This window comes from Eptatretus burgeri, chromosome 13 (genome assembly GCF_056783735.1).
Source record: "Eptatretus burgeri isolate ZD-2024b chromosome 13, Ebu_testis_v1, whole genome shotgun sequence".
In the NCBI taxonomy this organism is placed as follows: Eukaryota; Metazoa; Chordata; class Myxini; order Myxiniformes; family Myxinidae; genus Eptatretus; species Eptatretus burgeri.
The window spans coordinates 2,968,136-2,990,587 of record NC_140973.1 but is presented as its reverse complement, the minus strand read 5'-3'; the positions used below and the strand labels follow the sequence as shown (position 1 = coordinate 2,990,587).

The 22,452-nt window shown below is 43.9% G+C and overlaps 1 protein-coding gene across 6 annotated transcripts in view; it reads right to left on the bottom strand.

Annotated features, from left to right (window-relative positions):
* GABBR2 (gamma-aminobutyric acid type B receptor subunit 2) overlaps positions 1 to 22,452 on the bottom strand; it is a 565,977-nt gene that overhangs the window by 467,167 nt on the left and 76,358 nt on the right. Inside the window, exon 1 of one of the 6 annotated variants that reach the window (XM_085850815.1) lies at positions 12,523 to 12,727. The exons of the other annotated variants lie outside the window; for them this stretch is intronic. Coding sequence (XP_085706941.1) covers positions 12,523 to 12,642 — 120 coding nt within the window. The 5' untranslated portion in view covers positions 12,643 to 12,727. Of the gene's footprint in view, positions 1 to 12,522; positions 12,728 to 22,452 lie in introns of those variants that run through there. 6 annotated transcript variants of the gene reach the window in all.

The following is a 22,452-nucleotide window of genomic DNA, read 5'->3' as shown; positions in this document are numbered from 1 at the left end:
TCACCTGCAAGTTCACGCCAGATGAGCATCCAGCCAGACATGAGGATAGATTTATTGTCGGTTTACAAGATCAGAAGATGGTTTCTGCAATACTTCACATCAAGTTTGAGGACATTACATTCACCAATGCAGTTGAAACCGCATCGGCTGTCAAACAGTTCTTCAAAGATGTACAGGCCATCATGGAAATTGACATGGGAATCACAAGGTATCCGATTCACCTCAGACTCCAAGAACAACCTTCGGGAAGAAACAACACACTAGGGAAAACTGTGGGCCACAGTCACAACACTTCTCATGTTGGGACAAGGTGCCCACTCAGGCATGTTGGGATGCAGAAGTCAACACTTCCGTCGTACTTGTCCCAATAAGGACAGTGTGTCTTTGAATTGGCAGGTGGACCAGCTGAAATGTGTCTGTGGCATGGCATCAACCACCGTACACATCATGCACAATGATGATGACCCAGGTCAAGATGTTCAACTAATGTTGGGTCTTGATTCAGTGGGAACTCCAAAAGCTCAACCAATAACAGTGGATGTGGAGGTTAACAATACTCCTATCACATTCCGAGTCAACACTGGTGCTGAAATCTCCATAATAAGTGAATGGTCTCATAAGTTGAATGGTCTGAAGCTCATCGGTTCAGACCTCACACTGTACACCTACCCAGGTGAGAAAATAAAACCAATTTGGATAGTGGGTGTCACAGTGAGCTATCAGGGCTCATATGGTGGTCTCAAGTTATATGTGGTTTGAGGAAGTGGACCATCCCTTCTCGGTCATGACTGGCTGATTTACATCAAGCTGGACTGGTCAGCCATTCACCTTGTGCAAACCACATCAAGTCGGTTGGAGCATCGTTTGGAGCAGATCTTTCAAAAGCATCAAGGCCTGTTTTCCAATGAGCTTGGCAAACTCAAGGATTATACAGGCCAAGCTTTTCATGAAGGACAGCATGGCTCCTCATTTTCATAAACCAAGGGAAAACACATATGCCATCCGTGACAAGGTGAAAGACGAGTTAGACAGGCTTGAGGCTGGTGGAGTAATTGAATGGTTCCACACTCAGATTGGGCCACTCTGACAGTCGCCACAGTGCTGAAGCGGAAAGGTGATATTCGATTATGGGGAGACTTCAAGGCTGCAGTCAACCCAGGTCTTCATATAGAGCAGTGCCTTCTTCTATCGATCGATGAGATGTATGCACAGTTGGCAGAGAGTAAATTATTTATGAAACTCAACCTGTGGGATGAATACTTTCATTTGCAAATGGAGCCCAGTAGTAGTGACCTGTTTAAGTCAATATGTGTCAAGGACTCTATCGATACACCCGACTCTCTTTTGGGATTGCTTCGGCCCTGGCTTTTAACAGAAAGTCATGGATCGGGTTTGTGTATATCTTTGTGCACAATCCTACCTGGATGATGTACTCATTGTGGGTAAAACGGCTGAGGAACACCTAACAAACATTGGCAAAGTGCTAACCAAGTTGGAGGCATGTGGTCTCCGCTGGAATAAGGCCAAGGGTGCTCTCTTCAAATGTTTGGAGTACCTCGGGCACATCATCATGCCAGATGGGCTGTTGAAAGGCCCACGGAAGGTAGATACGATTCAGCACATGCCATTGCCATAAGACAAAATTCAGCTTCGCTCATTCATCAGTATGGCACAGTACTAACAGAGATTCGAGAGCAATCTGAGCTCTGAGTTGGTTGCATTAAACTTAGCCCATAACTGCCCAGAAAGGAGGAATGCTGGGCATGGAGATCTGATCAGCATGCAGCTTTTGATCGTGTGAAGCATCTACTCACAGAGGACATGGTTCTCGTTCACTTAAAACCTCAACGTCCACTCATCTTAGCATGTGATAGCTCTTACCTTGGCAGTGTCTCTGCTGGCTGTGAGTCAGAGGTCAATAGACATCTGGGTTGGGCCTGGGGAGTCATGGATTCACTGGATCGTGGGGTGTGGCACTGCCGGTACCTGTGCGGGAGGACGAAAGTCCGAGTCTTCAGGTCCTTGGTGCTTCCAGTCTTGCTCTATGGATGCGAGACTTGGACTCTGACCAAGGATCTGAGATGGAGACTTCATTGCTTTGGTACCAGGTCTCTTCGGAGAATCCTTGGCTATCGCTGGTCGGACTTTGTGTCCAACGAGCGGTTGTTGAGAGAGACTCAAATGAGATTTGTTACCTGCATAGTCCGTGAGTGTCAGCTGCGGCTGTGTGGACATGTGGCTCGTTTTCCTGACGCTGATCCTGCTCACCAGATTCTCTCAGCGAGGGAGTCTCGTGAGCGGAGGAAGCCAATGGGCCGACCACGTGCCTCGTGGTTGCAGCAGGTTGACCGGCATCTCAAAGAGATGGGGATGGGCCAGGCATCTGCCTGGGGGATAGCCAGGCGGAAGTCTCTGGAGTACTGGCGGAAAGTGGACACAGCGACACGCTGCTCTGGCACATGCTCCCATACCTGACCTGACCTGATAGCTCTGCCTATGACATGAAAGCAATTCCATCACACAAAATGGACAATGGCTCTGAGCGCTCTTTCTGTTTTGCATCTCGCTCTCTGTCAATGGCGGAACAGAAATATGCCCAAATCAAGCGGGAGGCTCTCCGCCTCATCTGGGGAGTGTGAAAGTTTAATCAGCACCTTCTGTGCCACCATTTTACCCTGCAGACTGATCATTAACCACTCCAATTCATCATGGAATCAAAATGAAGTATCCCAGTCACTCCAGCGGCATGGATACAACAATAGTGTTTGTTCCTCATGACCAACAGCTCTGATATCCAGTTCCGTGGCACCGAGAAACATGCCAACTGTGATGGTCTCTCTCACTTGCCTTGCAAGGTGGATCCATCTGAATCATCTGATCATGTTGATGTGTTTACACATTGGCCAGATCCAGTGTGGGCCTGTCACGGCTAAGCATGTGACTGTTGAATCAGCCCACGATCCTATGCTCGCCTGTGTCACATGAGCAATCTCCACTGGTAGTTGGAATTAACTGCCATCAACACCTGAGTATCAACTGAATGTGTCTAAGTCATCAGAGCTGTCTTTAGCTTAAGGTTGTATTATGTGGGGTAGGAGAACAGTGATTCCTCCGAGGTTCAGACAACATTGTCCTGAGGAGCTGCTTGCCAGTCACCTCAGAGTCGTTCAAACCAAAGGTCTAGCCCATAGTCTCTTGTGGTGGCCTGGTCTGGACAAAGATATTGAACGTATGATTAGGCATTATTCTAAATGCCAGTCGGATACCGATAATCCACGGCAGGTGTCGTTCTTATGGCCTGCTCCAGACAAGCCATGGCAAAGAATTCATGGAGACTTTTCTGGCCGAATTAGGAGCAAGATGTTCTTGGTTATAGCTGAGGCATTCTCCAAGTGGCCAGAGGTTATTACGCAATCCACAATGGCAGAAAACACAATTGAGAAACTGTGGTCAACTTTTTCAAACATAGGAGTACCTGATGTTTTGGTTTCTAATAACGATCCTCAGTTTGTTTCTGGTGTTTTCAATGACTTCCTGGTTCAGAATGGTGTTCAGCATCTCAAATCAGCACCAAAACACCCAGCAATGAATGGTGAGGCTGAGTCGTTCGTGAAGTTGTTAAAACGTGTTTTGTGCAGAGGAAAGGGGTCATCTTTGCAAACAATGGTTGATGTGTTTTGGCTCCATTATAGGAATGCTGTTCACCCATCAACTAGTGAGATACCTGCGATGCAGTTGCATGGGTGCTCATTGAGATATATACTGGATTTGTTGAGACCGAGTAGGTCTGTATCATGTCAAAAACTTGATCGTACCTTTAAAGTAGGTCAGCCTGTGATGGTACGTGATTACTTCCACAAATGTAAGTGGGTACCGGCAGTTGTTTCAGTGGTACTAGGTAAAGATAAATAAATGGTTATAACTGATGATGGAAAAGTGTGGAAACGGCACATTAACCAAATTCATGATCGTATTTCAGGACATCCATCAGGTAGCATTGTTTCCAAACTTGTTGTACCACCACATCAGGTTTCTGTTGAATCGGCAACGCTGGACATTCTAGTACCATCTAGGCCAGTTGATCCAAGGTGTGTGTTTGAGTTGGTTCTGACCAGAGAAAATTCACAAGGCCTTCTACCTGGTGTGCATGATGCTCAAAATGTGATGGGTCATTCTGGTATGTCTGTTTCTGTGTCTCCAGGTCGCCATGTTCAACCTGTACGGCTCAGAAAATGCCCTCAGCATTTGGAAGATTTTCTCTATTAACTCCAGCCATTTAGAGGGGGAGGAAGTGTGCTATATGTGGATTCGTGTTTGATATATACTTGAGCGCCACTTGCTAGGCGGCACGCATTTCTGAACTACTTAGAATGAAGTACAGTGCATGCTTGCACCTCCGGCCTCGTCTCTTGTTACTTGTATTGTCGGTGAACACCACAACTACTACTACTAAAGTTGAGGCACAGATAATAGCAAGAAGATGGGGGAGTTTAAACTAATGGAAGATGGCAGTAGAGAATAAGCAGACATTGAACAGATGTACAAGCACGACATGAAAGAGATGCCAAGGTGTGTAGATGTTACCTCAAACAAACAAAAAATGTCATCATTTGAAGTGAGATATAACTTGAGATAGCAATGAAGCATCAGAGGGAGGAAAATGATTGAATGGACGCAGGAATGAGGTGATTCCATGCTTAGGAAAAGAGAGGGATGAAGGTTTACAGATCTGTAAAGTAATTCCAAAGCTTTCTGAAAATGGTGGCACAGACTGTTTGGGATGAAGGACAAATCTTTGCTGGAGGAATGGGGGCTCAAGGATGAGTGGGTGAGATGGAACCAGGGAGCTGGAGGATGTAGGCTAACAATGTGGAAGGGGAATAAAGTGACAGAGGATGAGAGAGGGGAAAGAGTAGGGGCAGTAAAGGGAAATAAGTGAATATCAAAGACGACCACTGAAAAGGCGCAGCACTTACTTGGTGGGCTCACAAAAGCTGACATCAGCACTGGCCTTGAAAAGCAATTTCAACTGAAATGGTCATTCTCAAGCAGGTTCTATACTGATATTTCAAAATTAAAAAATGATATCCACATTATGATGTCTCAATGCTAGACGCATATATTCCTTCTTGCACCGGTCGTGAAAAGGCCTCCTCCTGCATCGAAGTTCCTCATAAAAGAACATACATTACATGTTGAAAACATTGAAAACAAATAAAAGAAATGTAAAGATGAGAGTTAAATTTTATCATTTAATCAAAAGTGCACTCGTAATGCCGTAATTAGGTTTTGCTAACAAAATAAAAATAAAAACAAAACAACTTATTTGGCAACCCTTGCAAGGACAAGATCGGAAAAGGGAATTATAGTGGAAAAAAAAACCAAGAAGATGTTTACAGAAAGAGGAAAAAAAAATACAAATTGAAATGATGAATAATTTTACCTGAACAGTCGTTCAAAATGGATTAACCACTCATGTGGAAGAATGATTCATATGAGAAAAAATCTCAAGAAAAAAACGAGTCATTGATCGAAATACGGAGCCTTCATTGGCTTGGGTAGAGTTGAGTAATGGCAATATGGATTTATAAATGCTTTAAAACATCAACAAATCATGTTAGACGTTTGGGAATTAATGCTTCCACAGCAGAACGCAGCAGGTGATAATGAAATAGGCCACCATTTTCAATTTGGCAGCGGTGGAGTTGGTCTACATATAACTCCAAGCAGGTTGCCCATGCCCACACGTGATTCCAAACGGGGTAGGAATGGAGGCGGCAAAAATGCAAATGGCGTCTTCTGTCATTGAGCCGGCAAGCTAGTAGCGGAAATTCACAATTTATTGCCACATTTGATGCTAATTAAATGATCCATTGGCAGCGAGGTGCTCCATTTGAAACTGTTTGCTCAATACATGCAAGTTTTTCATGTCTAGGGTCCATAATAAAAATTTATATTGGTGTCAAAGCCAGTCACCAATTGCAAATTAATAGTAGGAAATAGGATGGACATATATATATATATATATATATATATATATATATATATATATATATATATATATATATATAAATATATATATATTATTATTATAGATTTCCGCCGGTGTCGGCGTTCGCATGACCGCTTCAGTCCAATCGCAGTCGCGCGCCCACCGAAGGCCAGAATCCAGTCGTAGCTTTCCGGACAACCCCAGAAACCAGCTACGGGTGCCTTTTAACGCACCATAAACTTGACAATTATTCTGTCTACGCGCTACAGGGTTAATTGCGGAATTGTGGATATACCTAACTATTCGCGCGGACAGAAATACCGAGAGTTTATACCTCGACGGGAACTTGTACGGAACGAGCCTTTCAGCGTGCTCGTCCCGTGTGCGTTTTACCGAGGTCCCGTCGGACCAGATTATAACTTTTATCGGCTTTAATAGCCAGTTAATTCTCCAAACGCAGTTTGGCAGTCAATGTAATGAAAATGACATAAACGAGCAGATCAACATTTAAACAATGGGGCATTTATTCACAGTAAGTACGTAATCAATGGGGGGGGGGGGGGGGGACAGGACATGAGCGAAAAGCCTACAGCCGAGGTCTATGCGATAATCTACACGCAATCATGCACTTAACCAGCAATTCTACTTAATGAGACAAGGCGCCACAGACTTACAAAACCCAAGGAAAAGAAATAGGGCTCGTGAGCCTTTAATGGTACTCAGAGCCAGGAGGACCGAAGGACTCCAAGAGACTGGGCTGGTTACATAGCCGCCCCTTGGTGGCGACTCGACGGTCTTCGGGTCGGCGACCCCTGTGTCTCTGTTCCACCTGTGGCGTCGCAAAACGCGCCAGTCGCTTGAGCGGCTTAAGCAGCTTGGCGGGCGGCTCTCTTTGGTCGCTTGGCCTTCCCCGCGGCCTGGTCGATTGGGCTTGGCCGACGACACTTCAGCGGAGCGAACAGTCCTTGCTCTCTTAGAGTTGATGCTCTTTTAGGATCCGTTCACTCCTCAGCGCCGCTCGAAGCTCTCAGGGCCGTCTGCCCAGACCGCGACGCAGCTTCGATGTGCCTTTCTCTTCAGCTACTCCAAACTCCGTCCTTCTGCCATTGCGCCTCGATCCCGCCCAACTCGCTCTTGACGCTCCATACCAACTTCAACTCCAACTGGCTCTTGGGACACGACTCCACCCTTTTTATCGGGTGGGGGTGCCCGCCCTTCGAACCTTCACCCGAGGCTGGCTGCGCCTACTTTCACCTCTGCCCTTTCACCCCTGGTGGAAACCCCATTTCGGATTGGCTGGCTTTTTCTGAGGCAGCACCCATTTTGATCCGAATATGCAAATCAGCCGCTTCACGGCTGATTGCACACGGACGGTGGAATGTGGCTTCCAATGCGGCGCGACGTGTCTGCGCCAACGGCATTTTGCCGCTGTTGCTGTGGAGGGCGTAATGGTGTAGCGATGTTGATGGTGCTGTCGAGAAGGTCGCGGTGTTGTGGAGTTGATAGCGTTGTTGAGATGTTGTTGAAAATAAAAGACAGAAAAGAATAATGGCTACCTCAAAGATTATATATATATGCATATATATATATATATATATATATATATATATATATATATATATATATATATATATATATATATATATATATATATATATATATATATATATATGCCCAGTGTTGGCTTAATGGTTAGGGTGGTGGCCTTAGGATCTGATGATCCTGAGTTCAAATCCCACTCAGATATTGAATTAATACCAGGTGGGGTTGACTCTGCCTGTCATCCTTCCGAGGTCGGCAAAATGAGTGCCAGCATGCTGCTATCCTGTGTCGGAGTGGTGACCCATCCAGGATTGTGTCCAATAGCCAAAGAGACTTCTGAGGCAGCACCAACGCTCTGCGCAGAGTACCGTTCCAATGGATGGATAGAAATAAATACATATATATATATATATATATATATATATATATATATATATATATATATATATATATATATATATATATTCTGTGTGTTAGCTCATTACCTCCTCATTACTCAATGAACCACACACTCATTCCAATCACAAACGACAACAATTTTTCTTTCTTTCTCTTTTTCTTACATTTGTGTTCCTATTTTAATGAAGACACTGTAATGCAATAGAAGATAAACAATCTGTAAGTTTAGTTTTTTTCACTTGTTGAAATACAACATAACGAAGAGCACCAAAGTATACGTAAAGATAAAACTCAGTGGGAAAGGTTACATTTTTTACATTCCTTTTAATACACCCCATCTAGAAACTCAGTCAGCAATGCTGCATGAACCAGCAATGATTTGTTGCAATGCCTCCTGGTCCATGTGATGTTTTTTACAGTCGGTCACTTTTTTGATAGCAGTCGGTCACAGGAGTAAAGAATGTAACGGAGTGATTGATATCGACGCATGGGGTTCATCCCACCGTACTATCTGTGAGTGCAATATTCTTCTTGAGTTTGTAAAGTGTGCACAAACGATTACTTCAATGAATCGGATCATGTAGTACTTCATCCAGCTCCCTCGCACCGATGCACTGCCCTCCATCTTTCCTCCATAAGTCTAGTTTTAAGGTCAGAGAGATGCAAGTTATTCACCATCCGTGGCGCATGAATGTGTCTGATATTCGGTTCGAGGCGGTGAAGCTTGATGTTAACACCAACATTGTGCCCATCCTCTATCTCTCCTTTTGCCCATTTGTACACACATGACACGTGTCTATATTGAGTTGCTTTGGTGTTTTTGCATTATATCTATAATAGGAGTCGGTATACGACGGATCTGTGTTTTTTCACCGTTTAATTAGTCTGTAAAATGATACCAATATGAATATATAATGTTTGCTAAGTTTACTTAATTACACCAACTTGTTAATTTTTCTTTATCCTTTTATTTCTGTGTCTTGATCTGTATCAGGTCCATGTGCCAAGTCTCACATCTCAGATCTCCTTCCAGTTCTCCTGAGTCTATTGGACTAACAGTAAGAATGTTTACACTTATTTTATGACACTCTGTCGAATCGTTTTTCTTCAATGGCTCAATGCAGCAGAGGGGACATGGCCATAGTCAAGTAAGTGGTCCCCTGCAACAGTAAGAAGCAACAAATTGGGGAAGTAGTCGTTAAAACGAGGTGGATGTTACAGATCGAAAGGAAAACTGAGGGCAAATGATGAATTGTATGGGGAATGAGTGTTTCTGCACTCGAAAAGATTGCATGGTGACGCAGTGACACGGGTGGTGTGTAAGGCCAAGTGAGTTTGTCGAGAGTGAACCATTGGAAAGTGAACAATACTAGCCAATTTTGCTAAACAGCAACCATAATAGTCATCAATAAAACAAACACAGTGACGGAACGGCTTGACGGTGAGCCGGAGGCTGAAGGCTGTTGGTAAGTGAGCTCTTTCCAATCGATAAAATTGCTTTGGCCTCAATGTCGTCAATTATGTGAAGAACAGAATGAGGAGCATTGCCCTAGATGTGAGAGCAATATCCTATCATGGGCCTAACCTGGGCTTTCCAAAGAGTAAGGATCTGGCTAGATGTAATGTACTTTCTGGCTATAAAGAGGAAGACAAGCTTCCAGTAGGCCTTTCTAGCAATGGTGATGATATGAGGCTTCCACAAAAATTTTTTTTTTTTAAAGAAACCACAACACCCAACATTCCAATGGCCGAGGATTGGTTGAGTTGTTTGCCAGATGTATGATGATGAAGAATATTGATGTTGGTGTTGCTGGAGATGAGAAAGGGCAGCGTTTTTGTTTGGTTGAAGGAGGTGTGGTATTGTGAGTTGCATGAAGATTAATGAATGCATGATGAGCCGGAACTGACGAGGCGGAACTGAGGGTGACGACAGCGGGCTGTCGACGGTGGAGCATGAGACGTGATTGAAGGAGATGAGCCAAACATCCCTTCGTGTGGGCTGTCATTGCTTAAACAAAACAGGAGGCCAGGTTATCTGAGCTCCATTTAGACATGGAATCCAAATCAGAGTTGAGCTTGTTAGAGGTTGTAAAGTGGTCAGCCTGGACTGACTTGGACTTAACTACCTGAGATTTCTAAAAGGTAGAAGAGTAGATAGTGGAGACGTCAGGAAACGAGTGCACAGAGTTGGTTGGCGTAGATGGTAGAACATTGACGAAAAAAATCTTACATCATTTATCTGTTTCTCTACAGTGGAGTGAGTTACCCCATGTTTTATATTTGCATTTACATCACAGTACTTTAAACTTGGAATAAGGGTTAATTGCAGAAGAAAAGACATCCGATATGTTCGGATTTCGAGTCAATTTTTTTTTTATAAACCACGACCGTAAAACCACTCGTAACCTCTACCGGGAATCCCTCAATTGGAAATCCTCCAATAAACCAAAACTCAAGCATGCTTACATGTTATAAAACCAAAGGGAAAATGATGCTGCTACAAAACGCTGTCAACATATTACACAGGTGGAAAGGGAGTGGGGCAAATTGGGAGACAAATCAAAGAAGAGAAGGCTCGTATCTATACTAATAAAAGTGTGTGTGTGTGTGTGTGTGTGTGTGTGTGTGTGTGTGTGTGTGTGTGTGTGTGTGTGTGTGTGTGTGTGTGTGTGTGTGTGTGTGTGTGTGTGTGTGTGTGTGTGTGTGTGTGTGTCTCTGTTTGGGGTTTCAGAAGGTGGAATCGAGTCCCCCCAGGGTGGGCTCAAAATATCCCCCTTTATTTTGGTAAGGGGCCACGATTCATGGACCAAGCTGAAGTTTTCTATTTTCAAAGTTTTGTGCCGAGGGTTCTCTTCAGGATCCTTATTGAGCCAAGGACAGCTTCCAACTGTAGTTCGTTTGTAGTGATATTCCCAGAGATGGTTTTTACTATCTATGTGAGGTTCTTCGTCATCATTCCCATGAGGTTTTTTTTTGTCATCACTGGTACAACTTTGGCATTCTTCAGTTTCCAGGATCTTTTCACTTCATGCTTGAGTTCTTGGTGTTTTGCCATTTTCTTGATTTCTGCATCGCTTGTCCAAAATCACCAGTATTAACACCTCAATTGGCAATGCCTTCTTCTCTTTTTTTTGTATCTAAGTATGATATCTGGTCACAATGCTTTGTTTTCAGTGTTCATGCCTGATGAGATCATGAGGTTGTACGTGAACGGTACTTCAATGTTTTCAGTGATTGCTTTTGGTTCATTTTCCCACAAATTTTCTGGAACTGGAATATCAAAGTTTTTGCATATGTGCCAGCAGATTACTTTACAAACTCTGTTGTGTCGTTGTGTGTACAGCTGTTCTGACATTTCTTTTTTGTGTTCCGTCATTATATCATTCTCTTTACTAACCCCAACACCACCCCTCACCTGTCTTATTTGTTATTACACTTCTCCCCCACCCTTTTCTCTCACTCTGGCCCCTCCTCTTTCCCCCCTCCTCATAAAATTCAGCACTCTCCTTTAAATATATACAAATACTAGCATAACCCGCGCTCTGCGCGACATGTTGGGGTGGGTGTGTTGGAGAAAGGAACTGATGCAGAGTATCAGTAGTAATTTTACTTTAATGCAGTAAGTGGAATACGATTTCACTGTTTCAGAACCATTTTATTTACTTTTTTTGTTCCATGCACCTCATATGGTCTTTGAGATAATGTAAGCCAAATATCACGTAACTCGAGCGCAGAACAAAGTCGAAGATAGCGCGACACGAAACCACAAACTCGGAAATAATATATAAGATGTATATGTATGTATATGTATATGTATGTATGTATATATGTATATATGTATATATATATATATATATATATATATATATATATATATATATATATATATATATATATATATATATATATATATATATATATCATCCTAATTTTATGGCCATTTCCATGCTTGCATGTGTACGCTGTGTATCACCGAATGGCTGTTTCCAGAATGCACGATCCCTAGCCCACTTGTTCGGCCTTTAACTCAAAGATCATCTCTCAGCAACACATCCCATGTTTTCCTTGGACGGCCTCTAGCTCTTCTTCCATTCACATTCATAGTTATCCACCTCTTCACACACAACACAACGATCTGCCATGATCTTTCCTAGGAAAGCCACATCTCCAAGCTGGCCTCCAAAGCCAGTTGCCGAATGGGCATCCTCTGTCATGCAAAGTCCTTCCTTGGCGTACTTGAGCTCCTGACCACATACAAAGTTTTCATCCACAGCCTGATGGAGTACTGCTCTCCCCTCTGAGCTGGCGCTAACACTTCTTACCTTTCTCGGCTTCACGCTGTGGAAACCAAGGCATTTATAATCATTGGTATCTCCCTTGATGAGACTGAGTCTTTGGGTCTCAAACTCTCTCACTACAGACAAGTCGGTGGTCTTTCTGTCTTCAACTGTCCCCTCTCTGGCCTTACCCGCCCCCCCCCCACTCTATCTGAGATATGTCCCCCACCCCCCCATATTTCCGCAGGGCACTCAAGGTCCGCCAGTAACCCCCTTCTGTTAAAACGACCAAAATCACGAATTAGTGCTCACCTTCACTCTTTCATTCTTCTTTTTCCCCACCTTTGGGATAAACTCCCACATTCGCTTCAATCCCATTCTTCCCTCCAGGCCTTCAAAACCGCTGTTCACCACCATCTCATATCTTCCCATATCCAAAACCACGATCTTTTCTACCCCCGTTAATCCACCCTAAACATACCTCCTTCAAATTCCCTGCTTTCCTTCCTGAAAGTCCCTGTCGTGTCCATCTTGTTTTCCCTGTGCACCCCGCCCCATCCCTCTTGTTTTCCCTGTGCACCCCGCCCCATCCCTCTCTCTTCCACAGATATACCCATGTCTCTGTTCCACACTGTTTTTTTTCCTTCCTTCTCCAGCTCCCCACCCCCCCCCCTCCTCTTGTCTACTGTCCCCCTTGTTGTATGTTCTCTGTGTTAGCTCTCATACGAGCCTCAACAGTGTACAAAAAAAAGTGAAGAAAAAAAAATAGAAAGAAAGAGGTGAGGGGAGGAAGAGAAAGGGAGAGGGGAGGGTGAGAGAGAGGGAGAGAGAGAGGAGGAGGAGAGAGAGTGAGAGAGAGAGAGAGAGAGAGAGAGAGAGAGAGAGAGAGAGAGAGAGAGAGAGAGAGAGAGAGAGAGAGTGTGAGAGAAAGTGAGTGAGAGTGAGTGTGAGTGAGAAAGAGAGAGTGAGAGAAAGTGAGTGTGAGTGAGAAAGAGTGAGTGAGTGAGAGAGAGTGAGGGAGAGAGAGGGGAGAGAGAAAGAGAGAGGGAGAGAGGGAGAGGGGGAGGGGGAGAGGGAGAGGGGAGAAGGAGGGGAGAGGTTGAGGGAGGGGGAGAGGGAGAGGGGGAGAGGTTGAGGGAGGGGGAAGAGGGAGAGGAGGAGAGGGTGAGAGAGAGGGAGAGAGAGGGAGAGAGGGACAGAGAGGGGGAGGGGGAGAGAGAGTGGGAGAGAGAGAGTGAGAGTGAGTGAGTGAGTGAGAGAGAGTGAGGGAGAGAGAGGGGGAGAGAGAAAGAGAGAGGGAGAGGGAGAGAGGGGAGGGAGGGGGAGAGGGAGGGGGAGAGGGAGAGGGAGGGGGAGAGGGAGAGGGGGAGAGGGAGGGAGAGAGGGGAGAGGGAGGGGACGAGAGAGAGGGAGGGATAGGGAGAGGAAGGGAGAGGGAGAATGGAGAGGGAGAGAGAGAGGGAGAGAGAGGGAGGGAGGGACAGAGGGAGGGGAAGAGGGAGAGGGAGAGGTGGTGGTGGGGGGTGTGAGAGAGACAGAGAGAGGGGGGAAGAGAGAGAGTGGGCGAGAGAGGGAGGGGGAGAGAGGGAGAGAGAGGGAGGGGAGAGAGGAAGAGGGAGAGAGGGAGGGAGAGGGAGAGGGAGAGGGAGAGAACAAACGAACATGTTCGCTTCAAGGACACATGGCTAATCATGGTGAAATGCAATCTCGTTCAAAATTAATCTGCGTGAGATGTGAAATGTTGACGAGTTGCTTGTTGTTCTGCGCTTGAATGGAATATCAACTTTGAATGTCAGAATGGAGAGCGAATGTGGGATCCAGGGGTAAAAGGACATGCATGGACGGGAACTTGAAGAGCTGCAACAGTAAATAAGTAAATAAACACCAAGTTGTTTTTTAGTCGAACCTCGACCATTTGGACACATTGCTCATGATGTTTGGATCTCAGGATCAAATTCCATCTGATAAGCTCTGTGTGTGTGTGTTTTAATTTCTGTCCTTGTCCTAGATACATGCGCAGACACGTGCACACACACGTACGCACAGGTACACATATACCTTACTTATCTCCATTGAAAAGGAAACCTTATTTATATGTTTTGCCCGAGACAAGTCTCGCCATATGGCCAGAAACATGGTGGTTCAAGGACATTTTTGCAGAAATCGTGTAAAAGTCCCGACTTTATTCCGTTTAACTTGTACATGTAGTGACCCAAATAAATTTGGATGTCACTAATACAATTCCAGATTACCTTAAAGAAATCAATGCAACCAATTGTGGCATTGAAGATCACAGTTTAGATGTGTAAGAAAAAGCATTTAAGGCAAAATCTGAAGGTGGTTAAAGCGGTTTTGTGCTATGCCCAAGCCTCATTCAGTTCGAAAATTGGATTGGCCTTGTTGGCATTCCCTACTGAGCACATTGCCCATGATGCTGAGGCCTCAGGCCTGGCTGGTCTTATCATTCCCAAATGAGTGAGACCAGGCGAGCATGTTGAAGTCCTACGTGTAGAACATTGTATCGTTTTGTCCATTATCAACCAATGTCCTTATGTTTCACCGAAAAGTGTCTCCTTGTGCCCTTCTCCAACATGTGCTATATGTACAGGTTCCTCAATGAGCCCGAGACACTTCAAAAATTAAAAAAAAAAACATTCCCATAAGTATGTAAATTGTGCTTTGGTCAGCAATCATCTCAAGGTCTAGACCGTGGAATTGTACATCATTTATTAACGGTTGTGGATACATATAGTGACCGAGAGCATGAGCCCTTCCTCATAGCTTCTTCAAGCATGTAGTTGAAATGCAACATTTAAGTCTCGTGTTAATTGACGTATCTCTGTACAAGCTCGTTAATGGACCATCGGAACCCTATGTAGGGCGCTCCCATCTGTTCTGCAAATGTGAAGGTAAAATGGTGATCGTAAATCATGCGGCTTCACCAGAGAAGCAAATGATGCGCGGTGGGGCAGTAACTCGGCGAGTGAGCGCACATCCCAGCACAGAGCGTCACTCTTAATCAGCACCGAGTGTGTCCCGGTGGGCATTTCACAGATAAAGATCTTTGAGTGATGGCTCGGTGCTAGGAGAGTTATGGTGGTCGAAGGGGGAGGGCGAGGCAGGGGTTGAGCGGAGGAAATGAAGTGGCATTTCAGCCACAAGACCAGCCATCGTCGGAGCATTTTGTTGGTTCTCTCTGCTGCCTAGTTCTTCATGTTCTCAGATATTTGGAGATATTGCAAAATAAGGGGTTTTCTGATCGAGCAAAATTAGACGTTTTTAAGAGCTTCTGTTGTGATGAGAATATCACTGATTTATGGGTAGATAGGGGTTACCAAATGCACCAGACATCACTTGTGAGCTTTCAGTAAGAAGAGAAAGATCTGAAGCCCACACCACCTGCGGTAATTCAACCATTTCAATGGGGTCAGAGCTTGCCAATTAAACACCAAAACACAATAACAAGTAAAACCACTGATATAAAAATAAAAATAGCTTAGCAGCTGAACCCCAGGAGATACGTTAACACCTGCATTTGAGCAGAATCCCTGAAAACACCTTCACAAATTACTTTTACAAATCAAAACAATGCCACGGAGAGTCCAAACCTATATCTTAAGCCCAAACAAAATCTTGCCACTTACATTCTGTGGCTTTCACAGCCTGAACAATTGGAAAAAAGCACACATTTTGAATAGATTGTTAGTTCCTATTATAATAAAATGTATATATGTATATAAATTAATATATATATATATATATATATATATATATATATATATATATATATATATAATACAAATTGCACACATTATATACTGTATACTGTATATATGTATTTTTATAAGGGAGAGACGAGTGTATAAGCAATAGTTACCGACCGCAAATGCAGTTACCGAGATACCAACACAAGTGTATGGAAACTTGCTATGTTGCCTTGATGATGCCCGAATGAGGGCGAAACTAGTCAGTAACTGCATTTCCCATGCTCTTGTGACAGCACCTGACATTACATGTTTGGTAATTAGCAATGCGAGATAGCTCTTCCAGGAACCGCAGACAGCATGTGTATTGTGGCAGTGAAAGATACTGCTTATCTTATCCAGCCGCAACCAGGTGAGTGCCCAGGGGTGCTGCCCATATGTTTGTAATATTCGTCCTATAATATACAAATAAGTTTAGTCATAGTTTGTTGGGACCATCACGACCATTTTCTTCAAACGTGCAAGCCTCAATGTACATAAAATCTCAACTCATCGGTATCCCTTGACCAAAAGCTTTATAAAATCAATTTCGAGCACACACTAATACCAACCCTTAGTCAGACAGGATGGTGCAAAGGTAGCTCACGTCCCTTTGAGCCATCTCGTCTGGGTTTTGTTCCCAACCCGACAAAAAACTGTCAGACTGGTGCTTCGCAGGCAGGGTGTTGCACAAAATGCACCATTCATCAAATGGATGTTAAGCCGGGTGTCTTGTCTACTAGTGTTAGCTGATGTGCAACAAAGATCCCACATTATTTGTCGTGAAGAATCGGAGAGTTATCACAGACACCCTGAACAAATCCTAAATTTCTGCCACATTCAGTCGAACATCAGGCCTCGCCAGCCAATTCATGAAAGTCTTGGGCCAAACTTCTGCCACAAGTGGGTAGAGATCATTTGGTCCTTTCAAGTTATGCAGAAGAGACTGATACCATCCCTTGGAAGCGACCACAAGAAGTAGGTTTGATCAAAGAATGTTGAAATAAAATTTGTTTGTTTGTTCAAACAAGGGTTACCTATAGGCTAATTCATTACGGACATACCACTCATGAGTCAGAGAGCTCAGATAAGTTTTAAACCGAACAAACCAAATCTGAGAAAGGAAACCAGGTTTACTGAAGGACACTCAACGTTGCTGTGAATGTTTAAGTGACCTTGTGGCGGCCAGAAACAGAGCCACTCTCGGCATCGCACGCAACCGCCACATCCTGATGGAGCAGCCAGACTCTAATGATCATGAGAGATGCCGAGTGATGCCGCAGCTCGGTAATGGATGTAAGATTCAGTCTCGGTACCAGCACACAATGGTGTGATTTTTGTTCCCAATTATATTGTGGAATCTTTAACATTCATTGGCAATCCTAACGTCATGCACATTATAAACAATTGTACGAGTTGCAATTTCCATCCTGGTTTTTGTCGTTTCAATTGCTGATGGTTGTCTTTCCGTCTTATTTGAGGTATTTATTTATTTTTTCTTTATTTCAATTCTGTGAGTGTTTGAAAAATGAAAGCACCACCAACTAGTACCCAAGCTCCCAAGTTTTACCTGCTGGGAATCCATACAGGTTGGTGGTGGATTGATTTGTGAATATAGATCTGATTAACTACGAGTTACCTGAAAGCCCCTTTACACCTGATAATGCCTCCCACCTTCCACTCCCTCCCAGCCGTAGTACAATGACCGATTCATGATTGTAAGTACTGCACAATAAAACCTGTATGTTAAAAAGTTTAACAATGGATGCTTGACTCGGGAGGGGTAAAGCGACTTTCAGGCCACCCTGCACGACCAGTTTTTTTGTATTATTGATCATCATTTTTCTGTTTGCCCAGGCTTGTGACCCTCAACAATGTAACAGTTTATCAAAACCCTTCCAAACGAGCAGTCAATACACACACTGATTCAGTAAATTAGATTTTATGTTGGTCAATAAAGTGAATGGTTAAAGCAAAAAAGCGAGCACGAAACCTTTCGCCGAAGCTCACACTTTAGTGCTTCAAATACTTTCCAGGTGTTTCCATGATACCTGATGCTGGCCCGGAATATTGTCCTTTTCCTTGTCATGACATCAAGGCCAATTATGTTTATAGACTCCAATTTTACTTTCACTCCAAATGAAAAGCTGCAGTGACAATCAAGTGTTAAATCGAATGATTACCATCTGAAAAATAGATCAGAAATTGATTTTAAAACATATGAAAGTAGTATATGTACCTCAACCACAATGGTGTGAACAACATGTGGAGCACAGCAGCCACTACTTTAATGATGCAATGATCATCACCTTCTTGTGAGCACGACCGGGGAAAGTTTTTTTGCCCAAGTCGTTCACAAACCGGCTCATCAAGAACCGGCTCATCAACACCTTCGAGTGAAGACGATTTGGGCAGGAATTTGTCATTTGTTCATGGTACCAGAGATACCTCGTCTACTCTTCATGACGTGCACTGTGGGATCTTTAACGCTCACCAACTAATGCTAGCTGGCAAATGGGACATCTGGCTCAATGTTGTCCATCCAAGGGACGGCACACGTTGCGATGCAATTCCATCTCTGCGAAGCACTAATCCGACAACTTAGTCGACTTGTGAAATAAACCCAGGCTAGACAACTTAAAAGTTGGTACGATCTTTGCACCATCTTGCTAGATAAAAAACACATGTGGCACAATTTGATTGGGGGGAGGTGGTTGACTGGAGGTGCTATGTTTAACAGCATTTTTGTGCCCATTCCAAGATTTATGGTATTTAGAGATCTTTCATTACTTATTGAAATGTATTTTGAGGAGGTTTCTTGCACAATCTTCTCCAATTTAATTGTGTATAACTAAAAAGCAAACAACATTTAATACTTGGTGACGAGTCTACTTTCATGCATGTGTTTCACAGACAGGATGATTCATCAATGTGTGTACCTTCTCTCTGTATGGACGTTAAACAGTCGAACCGCCTGCCGACATTAGTTGGTGGACATTAAATATCCCACGGTGTCCTTCGCGAAGAGCGTGCGAAACGTCGCTGGCACCATGAACAAATTACAAATTCTGCCCTTACTTCTGTGTCGGAGTGGCGACAAGTCCAGGATTGTAATCCGAGCCGTATCAACTGATTCGGTTCAGCAGAACCGACACACTGTATGGATAAGAATTCAGGTGTGTCAACAAAGGACTTTGCACGACAGAGGATACCCAGTTGGCAACTGGCTTTGTAGGCCAGCTTATGGAGATGTGATTTTCCCAAGAAAGATCATGGCTGACAGTGAGGTCCAAAGATCTGAGTGACTGAACTTCTTCAAGAGCTTTGCTAAGTAAATATACGGGAAGGTTCACTCGATGATCCTTCCAAAGAAACAGAGTGAGAGCGTGAGAGTGACAGGATTGAAAGAAATATTCCAAGTAATGGAGCAGCTCGTGATCTTATCAAGGTCTACACAATGGGAAGAGGCTGCAGCCTGCTAATCTGAGGGATGTGGGATGTCATGACAGAGGGTGAAGTCATCAGCAAGGAGATAAAGAGCATTTTCCAGAGAGTCAGAAACATTGTTGATGAAGATTAAGAACAGGACTAGGCCCAAGATACTACCTTGGAGCACATCAGCCTTAACAGGGAGAGGAGATGAATGGATTTCATTGAGAGCCATGTGTTGCTACGATAGTAGAGGAAGTGGGTAAGCCGTAATGAGATCTTAATGACTCCCTGGGGACAAGCCATGAGTTGGCCTTGGAAAGCATAGGCAGAGAGTTTGGAGAACAAGGTGGAATACCACACAATATCAAATGCTTGAGATATGTCCAGAGAGATGATTCTGACCTCATGTCTGACATTGTGGGCTTCCATCGTTTGTTGGAGAGCAGAAGCTGCATGACCAGGGTAGAGTGATCAAGTCATATCCAAAATGATGGTGTTGAATGAGGCCGGTGGAGAAAAGGAAAAAATTTCATGTCAACTGCGATGATGGATTCCATGACCTTGCTGACAATTGGAAGTGAGCTGATAGGTCTGTAGTTGAGGGGATCTGTTTTTTTCTGCACCTTTTTATGTCATGCAGTGACATTGACTGACCTCCAAGCAGATGGAAGATAACCTAGGGCAAATTATAGGGTGAAACGGGCAGAAAGAGGATGTGCAAGAGCAGTGGAGCAGAGTTTTAGAACAAATGAGCTGATGCCATCCGATCCATGCAGTCGAGGGTTGCCAGAAATTTCTTCACCTTCTCAGGTACAAAATACATTGGGTCCAGGAACAGTTGGGTACGACTGGGAAGGGTGGGCACAGAGAGCGGGGCTTGGGGACACAACATTTGGAAGGAAACACATAATTGAGACATTCAGACTTCTCCCGAATGGAGTTGACTGTGGTGTCATTTGTAGTGAAGGAAGGGATGGTGGATGATACTCCAGAAACAGACTTAACAAGGCAACACCGGATCATTGAGGAAGGATACGGGTTTGAAAGCTTAGCCTTGAGGTTGGCCAGATGTTATCTGCCTCTCTCGAGTAGGTATGCACTTGTTACGGCCTTTATGGAATGATCTGAGGTTGCCTTTGTTCGGATTTGCTTTTCAGGAAAAGAAGACAACTTGTTTCAAAGCAGCTGCCTCACTGCAGGATGTGGTGTACCGTGGGTGAGAGAATGGGTTTAATAACTGAAGATGAGAAGGGGATGGATCTATGCACGAGAGAGTAAGCTTCTCTGGAAGAATTCTCAGGTGACATTCATATCAGGTGTGGCAGATGTATAAGAACAGTCCTAAAGTGAGGTGGCATCTTGCAATCCCTGCAAGTCAGCCTGAATTAGCTGCCAGTCTCACCGGCGCTGGAACTCCACCGTCGGGATGGGATTCAGGCCTGTCGAATCAGAGGAGACAATAGCCAGGGAGAGACGTGAGAGAATCAAGGACACCTTGTCGGAGGAAGAATTCTGTTAAGCAGATAATGTTTGGTTCATCAGCAGCAACCCGAGTTGAAAGATCTGTCAGATTGGGGTGGAGGCCCCAAGTGTTGGAGGTTAATACAGTTAGAGAGAGACATGGGAGGAGGTGCTGTTGGTGTGGTGCGAACATGGAAAGGGGTGGGGGAGGGATGTAGGGTGAGGCAAGGGGGGAACCTAGAAGGGGGTGGGGTGAGAAGTAACATGGGAGGGTGGGAGATGGGAGAAGATAGGGTGAGGAGGGAGAAGGGAGGAATGGGGTGAGTGGAAAACTGGAGGGCTGGGCAGGAAGGAAATAATGTTAGGGTGAGGTACTGCTGTGAAGGGGTTTAACTTCATAATCCAGCACTCATTACAAAACGAATATGGTTGGATCATTCGAAGGGCAAAAAGACAAACACAAACTATGATTGGGGTTATGGGAAGGATGATTTAGGACTCCATGACAGGACTGTATGAATGGGATGGAGAATGGGTTTTCTCACTCTCCTGGAGTGAAACAGAGAAGAAGGGAAGAAGAGTAAGCAATATTTGAGAAAAGTTGGAATGTGGGAAGTTTAAATATAATATAATTTATCATTTAAAACATTTGTATAGACCGGGAGAAAAGGGAGGGGGAAGAAAATTGGAGATGAGGAAATAAATCGTTTGGGACTGAATCACTTTATAAATGAAAAAGAATGAGGGTAAATTATGAATGACTTTTATTTTTTGGCTTTGTTTAGATAAATAAGAAAGAACGAGGTAAAGGTATTAAGGCAGGGTTTTAAAAAATGAGTAAAATGAAAGGGACATGAGGAAAGAAAGTTTAGCAAAGTGTGAATGAAAGATGAATGAATGAATGAATGAGAAAGCAGGCATGTTGAACACGTATTACTGGAATCTTGAACGTTGAACAAATTTCACCTCCATTCGAACGTCGTCCCAAGACAACATGTTCGTGAAAGACTTGGGACAAAAACTTTCCCGAGCCGACCCCACAAAGAGGTGAGAATAAGTGAGGCCTTTAAAAGTTATAGTCGGAGACTGGAGCCGACATCAAAGCTGAAACACTGGCTTTTTCATTGCAACTAAATCCAAAGAGATTTAAAAGCCATCCATCCATCAGGATCATAGTCTGTGCAGAGCATTGGTGCTGCTGAAGCAGTCTCTTTGGCTATTGGGCACAATTCTGGACAGGCCACCACTCCGACACAGGATACCAGCAAGCTGGTACTCATTTTGCCAACCTCAGAAGGATGACAGGCAGAGTCAACCCCGCCTGGTATTAATTCAACAACCAAGGGGGATTTGAACTAAGGGTGCCAGTATCCCAAGCCCATCACCCGAACCATAAAGCCAACACCAAGCCTAGATTTAAAACACTGGGGGAAAAAAAAAATATATATATATATATATATATATATATATATATATATATATATATATATATATATATATATATATATATATATATATATGTATATTGTTACGGCTGTGGAAATTCGCAGACCACCATAAAGGACCTTAGATCAGTTATGACGATAAGTAATTGTGTAGTTAGATT